The sequence below is a fragment of the Oryx dammah genome, unplaced genomic scaffold, assembly GCF_014754425.2.
Source record: "Oryx dammah isolate SB20612 unplaced genomic scaffold, SCBI_Odam_1.1 HiC_scaffold_3, whole genome shotgun sequence".
Lineage (NCBI taxonomy): Eukaryota > Metazoa > Chordata > Mammalia > Artiodactyla > Bovidae > Oryx > Oryx dammah.
The window spans coordinates 109433110-109452040 of NW_024070187.1; the positions used below are offsets into that span (position 1 = coordinate 109433110).

At 44.0% G+C, this 18931-nt stretch overlaps 1 protein-coding gene across 6 annotated transcripts in view; it reads left to right on the top strand.

Annotated features, from left to right (window-relative positions):
* CC2D2A (coiled-coil and C2 domain containing 2A) overlaps positions 1-18931 on the top strand; it is a 128515-nt gene that overhangs the window by 23372 nt on the left and 86212 nt on the right. For all 6 annotated transcript variants that reach the window (XM_040237545.1, XM_040237546.1, XM_040237549.1 and 3 more), the window contains 4 exons: positions 11136-11224; positions 11573-11674; positions 17667-17768; positions 18484-18648. In XM_040237545.1, the coding sequence (XP_040093479.1) occupies positions 11136-11224; positions 11573-11674; positions 17667-17768; positions 18484-18648 (458 nt within the window). The remainder of the gene's footprint in view (positions 1-11135; positions 11225-11572; positions 11675-17666; positions 17769-18483; positions 18649-18931) is intronic.

An 18931-nucleotide genomic window follows, 5' to 3' on the forward strand; every position in this document is an offset into this window, starting at 1 on the left:
ATTTCAAGTCCACAAACATTCCCTGACCCCAGAGACACTGAAATCAGGCTCACTACTACTTGTCACTACTTTTAGTCATGGGACCTGGAGCAACAACCCAGACTCCCTCAGCTGCAGGAGCCTCGTTTATAAAATGGAGATCATAAAAGCCTTGGCTTCTTGCAGCTGTCATGACAATGAAATCAGATGATACACAGCAAGTGCCCCGCAGAGGGCCTGACACCAACGTCGTCACCTTCTCCAGCTGGAAGAAGAACTTGATGCTAAGTAGCCAACACAAATAATTCCCTCTTCTGAGGGGGAGGGTGATCATGCAGCGGGCACCGTCTTTATATGCACTACGTTACTCCGAGCAGCTCCGTCATCAGGCATTGTTTTATAGTTTAGGAAATTCAGGTTCAAAGAGAACCAGCCGCTGTAGATGGCAGAGCCAGAACTGAAACTCCAGTCTACAGACATCAGGAAAATCTGTTCTTTTTGGTTTTGCTATTGCTATTGTTGAAGTGTAATTGATTTACAATGTTATGTTAATTTCTGCTGTACAGCAAAGTGATTCAATCGTACATATATATACATTCCTTTTCATATTTTCTATTACGGTTTATCACAGGATATTGAATATAGTTCCCACAAATTATTGCATTGATACTAAATGAATTTGTGTTAATAATTGCCACACTACAAGCCTCATTCTACACCCACAAATCTTAACTCTGATTGGTCTTTAAAGACAATGGTTTACAGTTGCCCAGGGAAAGCACAGTGCTGTCTGTAATTTATTCATGGCCTTGCTCTGGTTTCCCTGTGTTCACTTACCACCTGACGACCACAAGCACCAGCCCACCGCATCCTGCCAACCAAGTCTGCCTGCTCTGATGTTGCTGTTGAGTCGCTCAGTCATGTCAGACTCTCTGCGACCCCACGGACTGCAGCACGCCAGGCTTCCCTGTCCTTCACCATCTCCCAGAGTTTGTTCAAACTCCTGTCCATTGAGTCGGTGATGCCATCCAACCATCTCATCCTCTGTTGTCCCCTTCTCCCCTGCCCTCAATCTTTCCCAGCATCAGGATGAGTCAGCTCTTTGCCTCAGGTGGCCAAAGTATTGAAGCTTCAGCTTCAGCATCAGTCCTTCCAATGACTATTCAGGACTGGTTTCCTTTAGGATGGACTGGTTGGATCTCCTTGCAGTCCAAGGGACTCTCAAGAGCCTTCTCCAGCACCACAGCTCGAAAGCGTCGGTTCTTCAGCGCTCAGCCTTATTTATGGTCCAACTTTCACATCCGTACGTGACTACTGGAAAAACCATAGCTTGGACTTGCTCACCTAGGTCCAAACTTTTGACTCCCTCTTGATGATTCACTCCCCAGGCCTCTTATGGGTCTGGCCTGTTGCTCAATTCTACTGCTCCAGCTCCTGACCTTGAACCTATGACCTTCTCTACACCGTAGCATCCCTACAGGCTACAGGGCTCCAAGTGTTGTTAAGTCCAGACTGTCTTCAGATACTTAGATACGAGCAACCGTGATGATCCGGCGTCCCCCACTGCCCCAGGCGCATGCCCAGAGGGGCCACCTCCCTGATGAACCGCAGTATAAACCCACGCACTGAAAGCTTCGGCTTCTAATTGCTATTCAAACATATACATAGTCAACGACATAGTCAGTGACATTCCAAATAAAGATAGCATTGCTCTGAACGGACGCTTGTTCCAAATCAAATAAACATTTAGGAAAAAAGTACACATTACTGCCGCAATTCCAACTTGCACCATCTCTTAAGGGAGGAACTATCAAATGCTAAGCAGTTTCTTATGAACATAAATTTCTTCATTACTGACATCTGTTTTCCATTCATTCATGTTGGTTTCTCTGATTAAAGCATCATTTCCGAGCCAATTTTTCAGTATTGATTGCAAATAAAGTTCAGAATCCAGTGAAATCTGATGCAAATGAAAGAAAAACAGATCATTTATTTTAGGTTTAAAAGTCACCAAGAGCTGGAGAGACTGACCCAGGAAACAAATGTTATAAAGTTCAGTACAAGACAAAGAGAACCTCCCAAAGGAGCTGCTCTTGGGAGTTGCCTTGGAGCCCAGCAGCTGGAGAAGGAAAGAAGATTCTAGTCAGAGGATGCCCACTGATGTAGGAAATGTCAAAAGTTCATCCATGCTGGAGTTCACGACCTCACAGGGTACTGGGGGGATTGAATTACAGTACTAAGTAAAATATTTATATAAGTAAAAATAAATAGTATGCTATATACGATAACATTTTTTTCTGAATATTATGTTTGACATCTTAGGGGAAAAAAAAAAACTTTCTGGTTGGGGAGACACTAGCAAATTGTTTAGAAATATAGAGACAGCAAAGACCCCAGACTGGAGCATGCCTGAAATGCTAACTAACCAAGCCAGAGCCCTACCCCTGTGGTCTGGCCAGTCTAATCCTAGGAAGCAAGAGTCCTCTGCCTGGATCATCGCAGGGTCAGGTACCCGGCAACAAGGGACCACTCCATACCTCAGAGCCATCAGAACGGCTCAAACTGGCCCATCCTAAGCTGCTTACCCCACCCTGCCCTCTCTTTCCCTCAGAAATCCCACAAAAGCCATGGTTGAAGCCCTCACCTTCTTCTGTCTTGTCCTCCTGACCACCTCATTGCCTTTCTACGTGCCCTGCATGGCACGCCCTGCTCCCTGCTACAGAACCTGAACCTCTCCTCTGTTTCTGCATGTGGCCACACCTGACTGCCCATCTCTTGGCACAAAGAATATTAAACAGACCCATCTTTATTATTGGGCTCCCCAGGTGTGGCAAAGAACCCTCCTGCAAATGCAGGAGACATAAGAGATGCGGGTTCCATCCCTGGATTGGGAAGATCCCCTGGAGGAAGGCATGGCAACCCCATCCAGTAGTCTTGCCTGGAGAATCCCATGGACATGGGAGACAGGCAGGCTACAGTCCATAGGGCTGCAAAAAGTCGGACATGACCGAAAGGATTTAGCATGCACACATCTTTATCATGAATTATTAAGAAAGGCATTTTCCCAAAAACTCCTTCATAGCTAAAGTTCTCCAGGGTCATCTATTCCCATTTTATCTGCAGTCTTGAACTTTCTCCTCTAACTGAGATCCCCACTGCCTGTCGACCCTGTCCTTGTCAAGGTCCCTGTGAACTGCACATTTGCTCAATTCTAGGGTCAGCTCTTCATCTACCTTCCTCGACCTTAACCGCACTCCCCGCACCTCGCGCTTCCCCTCCTCGGCACTCAGCCCTGGACACCACTCTCCTGGGTCTTCCTTCTCCCTCGCTGGCTGGATCTCCCCACCTCTTTGTGGGTTCCTACACCCCAGCCTCTAACAGTTGGGAGCCCCTAAGCTGGGTGATCAGCCCCCTTTCCTTAATCAGCATTCATTCTCTCTGTCATCTCAAGACTTCCAATTCTAGCTTCTAGATACTGTAGGTATAACTGATCAGTCCTCGATTTTTATCTCCAGTCTGGGACTCTTTCAGACTAAATGTGAACTACTTACTCAAAGCCACGTTGCATATTGCATAAGACAGCTCGTATTTTAATAGACTTGTGGAAGTATAACTTGCATATCATAAAATTCACCCATTGTAAGTATACAATTCAATGACATTTAGTAAATGTCTAGATCTGTGTAACCATCATTAAAATCCAGTTTTAGGACATTTTCATCACTCCAAAAAGTTCCTTGATGCCTATTTGCAGCCACTGCCACCCCAGCCCTAGACAAACACTGATTTGTTTTAAATATATTCCTGTAAATATGCCTTTTCTAGACATTTCATGTGAACAGAATCATACAATAGTGCTTTGTGTTTGACTTCTTTCCCTTAGCATAATGTTTTTCAAGATAATAAATGTGGTAGCATATATCCACACTGTGTTCCTTCTTATTGCCAAATTCTATTCCATCATCTGGATATGTGTGCACACATTTTATTTACATTCACCTGGTAATGGATATTTGGATTGTTTCTAGTTTGGGGCCATTATAAGTCATGCTTCTATGAACCAGGTCATATGAGGAATGTATATATTTAGCTTTATAGGAAACTGCTAATCTGTTTCACAAAGTGGCTGTATCATTTCACTTTCCCACCAATAGTTTGTGAGAGTTTCTGTTTGTTCACTGCCTGAAAACAACTGATTTTACCTGTGATTTCCATTGTACTCTTTATAATGCTTGTACAGTGATATTTCATTGTGCTTTTAACCTAGTATTTCCCTAGTGCTTAATGATATGGTGTATTTTTCAGATGCTTATTAGCTGCTTGTATATTATCTTAGTAAACTATTTAATTTTTTACACATTATTAATTGGATTCTTCACCTTACTGAGGAACTGTAAGAGTTCTCTATATTCTCTGGATACAAGTTCTTTATCTGGTCTATGGTTAGAAGGTATTTTCTCCAAGCAAATGTCTAACCTTTTCATCTCTCTGCTTTATAAACGTATTTATTTGTTTACTTTCGGCTGTGCTGGGGTTTGCTAGCTGCGTGGGCTTTTCTGCAGTTGCACTGAGCAGGGGCCACCCTCTCGTTGTGTGCAGGCTTCTCGTTGCAATGCATTCTCTTACTGCAGAGCACAGGCTCTAGGGTGAACAAGCTTCGGTAGTCATGGCTCAAGGGCTCAATAGTTGCAGTCCCCAGGCTCTAGAGACATCACTTTGCCAACAAAGGTCTGTCTTGTCAAGGCTATGGTTTTTCCAATAGTCATGTATGGATATGAGAGTTGGACTCTAAAGAAAGCTGAGCACCAAAGAATTGATGCTTTTGAACTGTGGTATTGGAGAGGACTCTTGAGAGTCCCATGGACAGACAGCAAGAAGATCCAACCAGCCCATCCTAAAGGAGATCAGTCCTGGGTGTTCATTGGAAGGACTGATGTTGGAGGTGAAATTCTGATACTTCGGCCACCTCATGCGAAGAGCTGACTCATTGGAAAAGACCCTGATGTTGGGAAAGATTGAAGGCGGGAGGAGAAGGGGACAACAGAGGATGAGATGGTTGGATGGCATCACCGACTCAGTGGACATGACTTTGGGTAAACTCAGGGAGTTGGTGATGGACAGGGAAGCCTGGCACTCTGCAGTCCATGGGGTCGCAAAGAGTCGGACACGACTGAGCAACTGAACTGAACTGAACTGAGGCTCTAGAGCGCAGGTTTATTTGCTCCACAATATGTGGGATTTTCCCGGACCAGGGATTAAACCCATGTCTCCTGCATTGGTAGGCAGATTCTTTACCACTGAGCCACCAAGGAAGCTTTTTTCCAACACAAAAGTTTTTAATCGTGGTGAAGTCAAATTATCACTTCTTTTCTAGTATGGATTGTATCTAAAAATTCTTTGTCAAACCCAAGGTCATGGACATTTTCTCCTATATTTTCTTTTGGAAGCTTCCTGTTTTTAGCTCTTAGATTTAGTTAGGTCCATGAATTATTTTGAGACAACCCAAATGTTACTCGACTGAAACTGAGCTTCTGATCTCCTTCTTCCAACCCTGACCTGTTTCTCCTACAAAACTCTTCCAGTTTCAGAAGCTTTACCTACCATTTCTGCTCTTGGAAGTCTCTGAAGCTTGTTAAAGCTGGTCATGAGGGTGGGAAAATCCTGGTCATCTCCATCTCACTAGAGAAGACATTTCATCTTTTCTGCTGTTGTTGCTAGTCACTCAGTTGCGAGTCTAACTCTTTGCAGCCCCATGGACTGTAACCCTCCAGGCTCTTCTGTCCGTGGGATTCTCCAGGCAAGAATACTGGAGTGGGTTGTCATGCCTGCCTCCAGGGGATCTTCCCAACCCAGGGATCAAACCTGGATCTCCTGCATTGCAGGCAGATTCTTTACCATCTGAGCCACCAGGGCAGGGTTGGAGTGGACAGATGTGGGTTGCCATGCCCGCCTCCAGGGGATCTTCCCAACCCAGGGATCAAACCCATGTCCCTCATGTCTCCTGTGCTGGCAGGCAGGCCCTTTACCACTAGCACCACCTGGGAGGCTCCAGGTGAGAGATTTCTCCCAGGACCCTGGGAGAAAGATTTCATAGCTGATGCCTGAACTAAATTCTCTAAGCCAGAGGTCCCAAGAGTGGGTTGGGTAGAATGTGTACTCATACTCTGTCAGAGGTTAACTGCCACAGAAATATTTCAAGTTCAGAAGCTTTACCTACTGTCTCCCTTCTTAGAAACTTGAGACGCTTGTTTGAGACGGTCACCCTGGCGTCTCCCACACAGCGCTTGGCCCTCTAGATGCTTCTGTTGTCTTTTCCACTCAGCCCAAGGCAATGTGGAAGGCTCACCCCGAGGCGAGATGGTCAGGTCAAAGCGTATCTATGATGTTCTTCACCACTTTTCAGAGTCTCAGGCCCGTTGGAAGCCCCATTGCCCTGTGAAGTCACCACGGTGGTGCCGGAGCACAGGGACAAACGGCAAAGCTGGTGGGGCTGGCCTGGCACAGACAGATGGTCCCTGTACCTGCTGGCTGATGCTGCTATAACGAAATATCGTAGATGGGTGGCTTGAAACGCAGACATTGAGTTCTCGCTGTTCTGGAGGCTGGGAGTCAAAATCAGGGCGCTGGGAGCACTTCCAAGATTGTGGAGGGAAGACCTTAGAAGCCTGCCCGCCTGTCCATAGAAACAAGGTCACATCGACTCAGGGGCAGTAGGTGAGAAGATTGGAAAATGATTTCAAAGGGCAATGCCTTTTTTATTAGAAGGTGGTGTGTGTTTTCCGAGGAGTCAAGTATCACGGAGGTGGTTTAGAGAAAAATGGACGGTGTTCATCGTTTGAGGAAGTCTGTAAAGAGAGAGACGTGGAGTGCAGTGAGTGTGGCTGACGGGAGAAGGTGTCAGCACAGAGAAGATCGGAAGCCACTTGCAAACATGAGACTGATGAGGCTCTGAGACCCACAGGTCTGCTGGACAGCCGGGGAAGTGTTGTCAAATCCATTGACATAACCCCTGCTGCCCCGATGAAAACCATCCCTTGGCCAGAGAATCCATATTTCACACCAGTGGACATTATGTATATATTTTTAACGGACTGTCTTGAAATTCTCTCATTGTCCCCATAAGCTCTTGCACACCCTCAAATCAAACCTTTCAAAATTCGAAGAATTGTATGCATCGCACTCTTTCCGTCTAACATCTCTCGCACCTTCATATTCCTCCATGTTTTCCTTTTCATTGATTTAGTGCTACAAGGTGCCAGGTACAAAAGCCACCGACAGAGTCCTTGCCGCCAAGCAGGTCACATTCTAGCTGGGAAAATAACATCTCACCACCTAGTTGTACAGATCGGATTTAGAGATCTTTATACCCTCTAAATGTCTTTCACTAACACTGAGTTTATTTTTGAAAATCGAGAAAGAACTATTTTTTACCCCCTCAACATTTTTCAAGACTTTTTAAACTAATACTTGCTAAAGAAGCCCCTTCAGTTTCATTATTCAGAGCAGATGGTTTTTAAATAAAATATCTTGTCTCTTTTAAATAATATAAAATTATTCTAATGAACTCCATGTTCGTTGTTTTGTTGTTGCTTAGTGCTAAGTCATGGCCAACTCTTTTTGCAACCCCCATGGATTGTAAGGAGAAGGCAATGGCACCCCACTCCAGTACTCTTGCCTGGAAAATCCCATGGACGGAGGAGCCTGGGAGGCTGCAGTCCATGGGGTCGCTAAGAGTCAGACACGACTGAGCGACTTCACTTTGACTTTTCACTTTCACGCATTGGAGAAGGAAACGGCAACCCACTCCAGTGTTCTTGCCTGGAGAATCCCAGGGACAAGGGAGCCTGGTGGGCTGCCGTCTATGGGGTCGCACAGAGTCGGACACGACTGAAGTGACTTAGCAGCAGCAGCAGCACCATGGACTGTAGCCCGCCAGGCTCCTCTGTCCATGGGATTTCCCAGGCAAGAGCACTGGAGTGGGCTGCCATCTCCTCCTGCAGGGGGTCTCTCTGACCCGAGGACCGAACCTGCATCTCCTGCACTGGCAGGTGGGATCTGTGCCACTGAGCCATCGGGGAAGCCCCATGGGTTCATTAGAGCGATTTTATGAATTATATCTTGCCTCTTTTAAAGAATAATTCATAAAATTATTCTCATGAGTGCTATGTAGGCAGCAGCTATTTTAAGTCAACTTGAAAAACTAGATCTCTTTTAAAAATAAAAGAGGGGGATAGTAAATAAACAAGAGGAGTTTTTTTTTCCTGTTCAAAGACATTGCTTCTTTCTGGGGGCAGAAGGAGAGGGGTGATCAGCCAGAGAGCAGGGGTCCAGTCTAGAAATCCTTTATCCGCCTAGGTGGTCCACACACACTTAATGACACTTAACCTGTGCCCACCCTCTGTGGCTGGAGACCGCAGAACCTGGGGGAGGAAGAAGGTATTAGTGCAATAACCACACAAATCCATAAATTCAAAATGTGTCAAATGTGAAATGGGGAAATTCCTAGGACTCTGACATGTTGATGTGATCCACCACGGGAAGATGGTCTTTGAAATGGGAAACAATGACTTGATTTTTAAAGTTGGCTTAAAAAACAAACACACACCAAAGGCCTGCTCAGGGTACAGAAGGAGATTCTTGTAAAGAACTTGAACCTCAGCCCACATATGTAAGGCTGTGATCTTTTAAGGTGATTGTTTCAGGCCTTCCACCAGGCATGGAGGAAGCCTCAGGCAGGTGGTTGGCACCTGATAAAGTAGGATTTTACATCCTTCTGTCACATAAAAGAAGGACACTTGGCCTTGGCACTGAGCAACCAAGCTACAGAAATAGCTCTCTCTTCTTCACAAGCAGAGGCGACGGGTCAGCACGGTGGGCTCTGCCCAGCGCAGCTTCCTCTCTCCCCACTGTTCCTTCCACCTGCTAATAAAGCATCTTGCCTTGTCTCTTTTTTGTTCACTTGTTAGCCTTCTTCCTTTAACAGGCAGATGGCTACAGGGTCAGAAAACTCCTCTCTCCCTACTCTTTTGCTCAGGAAAGGTTTTTCTTAAATGTCAGCATCCCCAGGGTAGAAACACTTCCTCGGTCTCCATCTCAGGCACTGGACCCCTTCCTGGAGCTCAGCATGCAGGACCAGTACACGTTCCCATATCCTGCCGGCATCTCAGACTTGTCCCAGCTCCGATTTACAGGAGTAAACCAATCCCCCTCCTCACCAGTACCCCCCAGGCTGGCATGCCTCCACTTTTTCTCTCTTAGGAGCCCCAAATCCATACTTACCCCAGCCGAAACCTCAGACATCTTTGCCTTCTCTAAACTGGGGGTCCTCCGGCTTGAGTCTGTCTTAAAAATTACCCAGATGGTGGCTCCACCTACAGGTTCTGATTCAGTGGATCTGTCTGGGGTCAGGCCTGAACGTTTGCCGGTCCACCAAGTGCCCAGACGGTGCTGCTGCTGGGGGAATTAGTGCTTGCCTCGGGCTTCCCTCGTGGCTCAGCTGGTAAAGAATCTGCCGGCAATGTGGGAGACATGGGTTCGATGCCTGGGTTGGGAAGATCTCCTGGAGAAGGGAAAGGCTACCCACTCCAGTATTCTGGCCTGGAGAATTCCATGGACTGTATAGTCCATGGGGTCACAAAAAGCCAGACACAACTGAGCAACTTTCACTCTCCATCATCACTAGGAACCACCGTGTCATCTTCTTGTGGCCTCTTTGCAACCATGCCCACTGGCTCCCTCTTTATTATCCCAGCTGGGGTCTCTCCGTCTCCACCCCAACCATCCTGTCCCTGCAGCCCTAGGAGCAGCTCCAGAAAATGCTGCTTCTCCTCCTCTGCTCTCCACGTCCTTCAGGGCATCCCCACTGCATAGAAAATAGATTCCAGTTTCTTTCACGTGACATCAGAGGCTACCCGTGACTTGACCCCAAACTCCTGCAATCTTTTCTTCTACTTCCTCCCAGTAGAGCCCCCTCTCCTTTAAATATCGTAACATTCTGTTCCCCAAGCCTTTTGTTATATTCCTACCCCTTTCATAATGGTGTACAGCATTTAGGATCAACTCCTAAGCACTGTACCTCCTGAGTACGCAATCATCACTTTTTTGAAGATTTTTTTAATATTGATTTTTATTTATTCATTTGGCTGTGTTGGCTCTTAGTTGCAATACACGAGACCTTTCAGTTGTAGCATGTGGGATCCAGTTCCCTGAAAAGGGATCAAACCCAGGTTCCCTGCACTGAGAGCAAGGCGTCTTAGCCACTGAACCACCAGGGAAGTCCCACAATGCCAGTTACTCCAGGGTCTTCATCTTCAAGATGCCTAGTGAGTGATCCCTCCTAGCAGGAATGGCATAAAGTTGATGAAAAGATGAAGTCAGTTAACACATTATGACAGAGCCTGGGATAGAATGGCTAAACGACATTTCATGATATTTATGTATAGGTTTGTGCTAAGTCACGTCAGTCATGTCCAACTCTTGGCAACCCCACGGTGTGTAGCCTACCAGTCTCCTCTGTCTATGGGGATTCTCCAGGCAAGAATACTGGAGTGGGTTGCCATGCCCTGCTCCAGGGGATCTTCCCAACCCAGGGATCGAACCCAGGTCTCCTGTGGCTCCTGCATTGCAGACGGATTCTTTACTGCTGAGCCACCAAGAGTTTATGTACAGGTTTAATACTATGTACAAAGTAAATGTTGTCTGTTCAATATAGCCCAAGGCTATGGCTTGAGCCTGTAGAAAAACTTTCTCTGATCAAAGCTATCAGTGCTGTTGAAAGTTGAACCCCAAAATCAATCAATAGTCATTCATTCATCCAAGGAGCCTATTGTCAAATCAATAAATTTAACAGCTTCTTCCCAATGGTAATTGAACTGGTGTGCTTGCGCCTTGAAAAATCAAATGCCATTTGTTCGATTCTTAGTTAAGTCCACGTGTCAGCCCTGGTAGGACCGAGGTTGTCACTGTCCGTCTTAAAGAAGCCAAGACACGTCCTTATTACGTAAGATGGGGGGCGTTGTTCAGCTTTATCTCATGATGGTTTATGTGAAGTTCTAAATTTGCAAAATAAAATGACATTCTCTTGTTATTTTTTAATCTAATCTTCCCTTTGGAAGAAAAAGATGTTGTTTTAAAGTAATTTTCTTGTATTGTTTTAGGCTTGCCTCCAATCCCTTCAGCTTCCAGAACAGGCTTTGCAGAATTTTCCATGAGAGAACGCATGAGGGAGAAATTACAGGCTGCAAGGGTGAGAGAAACCGCAGGGATATTTTGCTCGGCGCCAATTACCTTGCTTCCAGTCTTGTCTAGCTTGATTCATTTGCTCAAAACTTCATGGATTTGAATAATATTAAATTTGTTTTTCATGCTCTTAAGGTTAATGCAGCATTTAACTATGATCACAGATGAAAATTACACTTAAGAAGTGTAATTTTTCTAAATGTCCTAAATGTCCTTTTTCTAAACCATTGTTTTTACCTCTTAAAGAAGCATAACATGCATTATTTTACTGATTGATTTCCTCCCGAGATGGTGACTGAGGTTTTCATAGCATCACTGACGTTATGTAGCAGTAATTTTCTCTTCGACTTTTTAGTCCAAAGCAGAAAGTGCGCTGCTGCAGGAAATTCCCACCCCTCGGCCCAGGCGCTTACGAAGTCCCACCGAGAAAGAATCGGAGACTGAGTTTGGCATGGAGGTGAGAAATAGGCCACCCCTACTTTGTGACCAAAGACAGCGATGCCAAATAGAAATGTTCCAGCAAAAGTTCTAGAACAGAGCTATGCACAGAGGGGCTGTTAAACACTCATTAATAATAATAGCTGCTATTTATAGATACTACTTGGTGCTGGGCATTTTGCCAAGTCTTCCCCATGTTATTCGATGCCCTTATCCCAGCACCTCTATGAGGTGGGTACCATGATTTTCATTCACATTTGACATATGAGGTTCAGAGGGCCTGCCAAGCCATCCCCAGGTCACAGAGCATGTATGTGGAACAGTCAGTATTGGATTCCAGCTCTGTCTCATTCCCAGTGTGTCTCATGGGTCAGTGGTGCTGGGTCCATGGATCTTGCTGGGAAACAGAGAAAGAGATAAGAATAGAATCCAATCGTGGGGACTTTGAGTGTTACACTAAGGCGCCCCGATGTTTTTTTCTAAGCCACGGAGAGCAATTGACAACTGCATCGGGTGGTGATTTGAATGCACCGGGGTGACTTGTTTGAATCTGAGATGCTGGTGAGGCACCTCAGTGTGCTCCTCAGATGCACAGAGAGGAAGGGGCCCGGCCTGGAGGCACAGATTTAGGAAGTATACGAACTGTGGTGAGTTTTGAAGTTTTAAGAGTGTGAATGACAATGGTCCTACACTTGGAGAAACTAAAGGCCCACGAGGCAAAGAGGAAGCCTGTTAAAGACAGAAAGATGTATCAGCGACGTGGCTGAAGGACCAACACGTCTAGGGTGGAAGAAGGAACAGAAAGATCAACGGGCACGTGGCTCAGTGAAGTGTTCGCAAGTCTAACCCAGTGGTGTGTTGATGATGATGGTTTTGGTTGTTTTTAAAGTCTAAGTGTTAGGGATATTTCTGGAGCACAGTCACAAGTTTCTTAGATGATGCCTTTTATTTTTCTATGATGAGATGTTACAGATTTTCATTTACCTGTTTTCATCCCCAACAAGCCAGAGATTGCATGATTACAAGGAAAGTTGCAGTCGTGCCCATGGGTTTTCAGAACATTCAGTCGGTCCCCTAAAATGGCTCATGAAAACTGGCTACTCCGTTCTACAGAGGACACATTTCTTTTTCTTTATTTCCAATTTTATTTTCTTCCATGAGAGCCACAATTGTAAGAGCCGTAGTTCTAAAGAATTGGAAAATAAAGAAGAAAAAACTTTGCTGGTGAGCAAGTGGTTAAAACTTCATCTTCCAGTGCAGAGGGTGAGAGTTTGATCCCTGGTCAGGGAACTAATATCCCACATGCCTCTTGGTCCAAAAAACCCAAAACATTAAAACAGAAGCAATATTGTAATAAATTCAATAAAGACTTTAAAATAGTTCACATAAAAAAATATTATTTTAAAGGAGAAAGTCCCTAAAATCTCATCATTATGACACAAATACTTTGGTTGTTTTGGTAGGTGTGTGAGTAAGCAATAGGAGGGTGTGGTCTCCCATGTCTGGCGTTGTCTGCACCTTCTTGATGGATAATCCTTTCACACAATCATGGTAGTTCTCGCTTGTCCAATAGGCCATGAATACGATATCCAAATCAAGTTGGTAGTTTTAGAAGTAAAAATATACTCCTTTGGCTCACAGAGTTGTTTATTTCTCTTTGTGAGCAGGAACTTGACCTTTTGTCTAGCAGAGTGCATATCCCTTAAGACCCATTCTCTGAAGGTGAGGCAAACACCACCTGCCTTGTCCGCAGACCTGATCTCAGGTTTCCAATGACATGTCACTCACAAGCACACTTATTCATGTACATACCTTAGCCCAGAAGAAGAATACAAAAAGCAGATGATTTTGGTCCTACGGAGCAAAGAGCACATGAAAAGGCCAGGTGCTGGACCTCAGCTGCTCAGCACTAAATTCTGGCAATCTCACTCACTAGCTGCATGACCTTGGATGTGTAACTTATTCATTCTCTGAGTGATAAATATAACCCACTTGCCCCCTCTTTTTTTTTTTTTTTTTGCTGTGTTGGGTCTTATTTGAAGCATGGAGGTTCTTTTGTTGCAGCACGTGGACTCTCTAGTAGTGACGTGTAGGCTGAGTTGCTCCACAGCATGTGGGATCTTAGTTCCCTGACCCAGGAACAAACCTGCGTCCTCTGCATTGCAAAGCAGATTCATAATCATTGGACCACCAGGGAAGTCCCTTCACCTCTTTAAAATAGGGATACTAGTGTCAGACTTTATCTTTTTGGGCTCAAAAATCACTGCAGATGGTGACTGCAGCCATGAAATTAAAAGACGCTTACTCCTTGGAAGAAAAGTTATGACCAACCTAGATAGCATATTCAAAAGCAGAGACATTACTTTGCCGACTAAGGTCCATCTAGTCAAGGCTATGGTTTTTCCTGTGGTCATGTATGGATGTGAGAGCTAGACTGTTAAGAAGGCTGAGCACCAAAGAATTGATGCTTTTGAACTGTGGTGTTGGAGAAGACTCTTGAGAGTCCCTTGGACTGCAAGGAGATCCAACCAGTCCATTCTGAAGGAGATCAGCCCTGGGATTTCTTTGGAAGGAATGATGTTAAAGCTGAAACTCCAGTACTTTGGCCATCTCATGCAAAGAGTTGACTCATTGGAAAAGACTCTGATGCTGGGAGGGATTGGGGGCAGGAGGAGAAGGGGACGACAGAGGATGAGATGGCTGGATGGCATCACTGACTCGATGGACGTGCATCTGAGTGAACTCCGGGAGTTGGTGATGGACAGGGAGGCCTGGCGTGCTGCGATTCATGGGGTTGCAAAGAGTCGGACACGACTGAGCGACTGAACTGAACTGAACCCAAAACCTGATCCTTGATATTGTTTTGAGGATTAAAGGAGTGCATACATGTCACAGGATTTCACACAGTGCCTGGCTCATGGGAAGCCCTCTCTCCATCGTTAGTAGCAAGCGTCAGAGGCTGTAGGGTCAGAGCAAAAAGAAGCCGCTTGGGAATACTTGGGTCAGGAATCTAAATCCATCAGCACAAACCTGCGCTAAACTCTTGTTTCCATTCCTCTTTATCCTCAGCAGATTTGTAATAAGAGAACAAAGCCAAACACACATCTCCAAGAACATGTCAACAGAGAAGTGGGAATAACACGGAACATTTGACTCCTTGGTCTCGTTAGGCATGACCAAAATGTCTCTGTTTTGTGGACCTGGTGCATTGTCCCAGGTGCCCCAGGTTCTGATCCCTCGACACGCTCTTCCTGTTGCCAGCGTCTCTCGGAGGCTCCTTCCTGCCGGGTGTCCAATGGACCCTGAACACACAGAAGTGACAGACACGGCCCACTCTCAAGGAGCCCAGTGGGGATGACAGACAGGTGATCAGACAACGGAAGTGCAGGCTGGAAGACCCATGGTGGGTGCCTTGAGGAAGCCTTAGAAAAGGCACTTCCCTTGGAGTCAGGTTATGTAAAATATGAAGTGTCTTGCCTTAGGCAGTGGTTTCTTGCCTAAGGTAATGGTTTCTTATCTGTGGCTCCAAAACACAAGTGGCAAAAGAATAAATCAGTACACTGGACTTCATCGGAATTAAACACGTTTCCATTTCAAAGGAAACCAAGAAGAAAGTGAAAAGACAACACGCATAATGAGAGAGATTATTTGCAAATCATGTATCTTGATTAGTATCATGCCTGATACTGAGAATATATAAAAATCGGAGATATCTGCAAGACCATCTAGATTAGGCTGTCTTTAGGGAATTAAAACTATTGACTAGTAGTTAGAAGAGAAGTCAGGGCAGGAACTAATATATTTTGTAATTATGCTTTGTTAAAAGTAATGAGACTTGAGATTGTCTAGCTCAAGCTAGGGTCATAGAGCCTTCTTGGAGGTTACAACAAATTCAAGGATGAGAAAGAATTCCTAGCTGGACACAAGCACATATCATCATAGGCATTCACTTGAAACTGAATGTTATTACTTTAAGCTTTCATGAAGATATTATAGATAATAATTCTTTAAAATTTAATTCTGCACACAATCATTTTAAATATATTTAATGGCTTTTCTTATGCTAATATAATTTACTTTTAAATACTTTGAGATTTTGATAAAAATTAAATTACCACCATTTTGATCAAGTCCATACATATCATAGTAAAACTGTCAATCTTATAATTTTAAAAGATACCAAAGAAATTATATTGTCCAAACTTACTGTCCTTTCTGTCAAGCAAATACAGAAAGAGATGGAAAGAAACAGAAAGAATAAAATACTGATCTCCACATACACATATTTGTCAAATGGAATTTTACTTACTTATTTTATTTTTTAAATGGCTAATGTTAGACTTTCTGCCTGGTCTTCTTCTGTTTTATTATCAGTCTTTAGATGTCTCTAAAACCTAAGGCTTGCCCCTAAGCTTCTTGTCTCTCTGATCGGTTGACTCCTTGGCTTATTTATGTGTTTTCAAATGTACCAGTCTCTGTCTTGGGCTCTAGGAGGTGAGGGATTCTGAGGTAGACAGGAGCAGAACGGCATCTTCAACAGTGGGCGAGAAAGGTTTAGCCTTGTTTTATGAGAAAGACTGAACTTAGCAGACCCTTAGAAAGCCTTCCTGACCCTTCCCTGGTGGCTCAGTGGTAAAGAATCTGCCTACCAAGCAGGAAATATGGGTTCGATCCCTGAGTCGAGAAGATTCCCCTAGAGAAGGAAATGGGAACCCACTCCAGTATTCTTGCTGGGAAATCCCATGGACAGAGGAGTGTGGTGGGCTATGGTCCATGCAGTCATGAAAGAATTGGACACAACTTAATGACTAAACCACCGCCACCAATTTTTAAACGTGTTTGTCCTTACATTACATAATAGTCATCTGCTTCTTTCCTTGTCTTCAAAAGAGCCACTTAAAATTCTGGAATTTACCAAGACAAATATTAACTCTGCATTGCACTGTGAAATTTATTCATTAGCACTGCTTCAACTTTTGTATAATTGAATGCTATTAGTTAAATATTTGGGCTTCCTTGATAGCTCAGCTGGTAAAGAATCTGCCTGCAATGCAGGAGACCCCACTTTGATTCCTAGGTCAGGACAATCCCCTGGAGAAGGAATAGGCTACCCACTCCCGGATACATGGGCTTCCCTGGTGGCTCAGATGGTAAAGAATCCACCTGCAATTCAGGGGACCTGGGTTCGATCTCTGGGTTGGGAAGATCCCCTGGAGGAGGGCATGGCAACACACTCCAGTATTTTTGCCTGGAGAACCCCATGGACAGAAGAGCCTGGCAGGCTTCAATACGTAGAGTTGCAGCGTCAAACACGACTGAAGCAACTTAACACACACGCACAGTTATCTATTTAACCTAGTACTGCAAAATGAGAAAATGGAGGGAAAGCATAGAACCTTACATAAATTGGAATTGTATGTATTCTCTTGATATCATGATAGATTCCACCTAACTGATGCCCACATTTTTATTCTTCCCATTGCTGGACATTCAGCTGCACTTAGTGGACTTTCATAGCACCTTAGCTTGCTGTTCCAAGTATTTCTAGCTTTCATCACAGAATGTCTCTGGATAAATGCCTGAGGAGACCCACTCAGCCATTATGAGATTCACACAAAAATGGAAGAGCCAGGGCCTGGGGCAACCCTTACCCATTTGGACTTATTTACCATCAGATGTGGTTGACGCTCTTCATCATAGACTGTTTGGAGATGATCCTCTGTGAGCTGGATAATCTATTGATTTTAGGGTGAAATAGCATTTCCATTTGGGGGTTTATTGATTGTAAAATTTTGTATTCATTTAGTCAAGAGAGAGACAGAGCTGAGGAAGAAAACAATCAGCCACTTTACCATTCAAATATATTTGTAAACATTTCATTCCCTAGAAATGGTGAGATGCATCAATGTTCAGAAGATAAAGCCTTTTGAGGGCTAATGCTTGTTTTATAAAAAAAATCCTCAGTTTCTTGCTTTAAATGATGTATCTGTTATTTTTTTCCATTTGTATAGCTGGATAGAGAGGTACAAAGGACTCAACAAGAACATGACTCCCAAGGTCATTCAAGAGTAAAGTTCCACGATTCTGTACGAAAAATCAAGTCTAAACCCCCGGTGAGAAATCCTGTCTTTTAAAATCATGCTACCTTTAAATTATGTAGGATTTAAATCATGTATCTTATTGATTTGTTTCTGTTTTTGAAAATTGTCAATGAGAGACAACTATACATATAAGCTGACTCCTACTTCATGAAACATGCAAGAAAAAATACGAGGAATGATTCCTACTTTTAAACCCTAGAATCTTATGGAGAGATTAGAAAGCTGCCTATTGTGGGGAAAGAAAAATGCCTGGAAGGACAGGAATGTTCTTGATAAGCTGATTTGTTCAGCTGTGAAGTTGTTACCAGCTTTTATTATGGGAAAAAGGGAGATACTAATTCAAGAATTAAAACAAACCAGAAATGGTATTTTTTCAAAGTTTAACAAACCCTGTATTGCTCATAATTAAAAGTATCTCAGCACTGGCCTATAAATCACTTTTTGGCATTTTAATCATCTTTTCTAAAGCTTTTAACTGCTATAAATAATATGTTTTTGTGTTTGTAGGAAGGTAAATAATTGCTGATTTATATTTTTTTAAAAGTAACTCATTAAAGTTACTTAACTAAGGAGCCCTGTTGTATCTGTTAAAGTTCATTACCATCAACAGGTAATGTGTTTAGGAAGCCTGGAATGCTCTTAGCATCCAGCCAGCTGTCAGTGAACTGTGCAGAGCTTATCTCATCACAGATAATCTGAAATTCTATTGCTTGCTTCCTCTCTGTAGGTTCCACCTGGCTTCCCTTCTGCTGAGGAAGCGTATAATTTCTTTACTTTCAACTTTGATCCCGAACCAGAGAAATCAGAGGAAAAACCAAAAGCCAAAAATAGACATGGAGCTAACCGAGAGGAAAAGGAAGGAGAGGAAGAAGAGCCACCTGTACAGGAAGGAGTAAGCAAAACAGTATTTAGTATAAGAATAGTAATGAGGAGAGGGAAGATGTTAATGGTGATGGTGATGATCACGTTGGTGGTGATGGTAGTGATGATGGTGGTGGTGATGGTGATGATGGTGGTGATGGTGGTGGTGAGATGATGATGATGGTGGTAATGATGATGGTGGTGGTGGTGGTGATGGCAGTGATGGTGGTGGTGGTGATGGTGGTGATGATATGATGATGGCAGTGATGATGGTGATGGTGGTGGTGATGGTGGTGATGATGGTGGTGGTCATG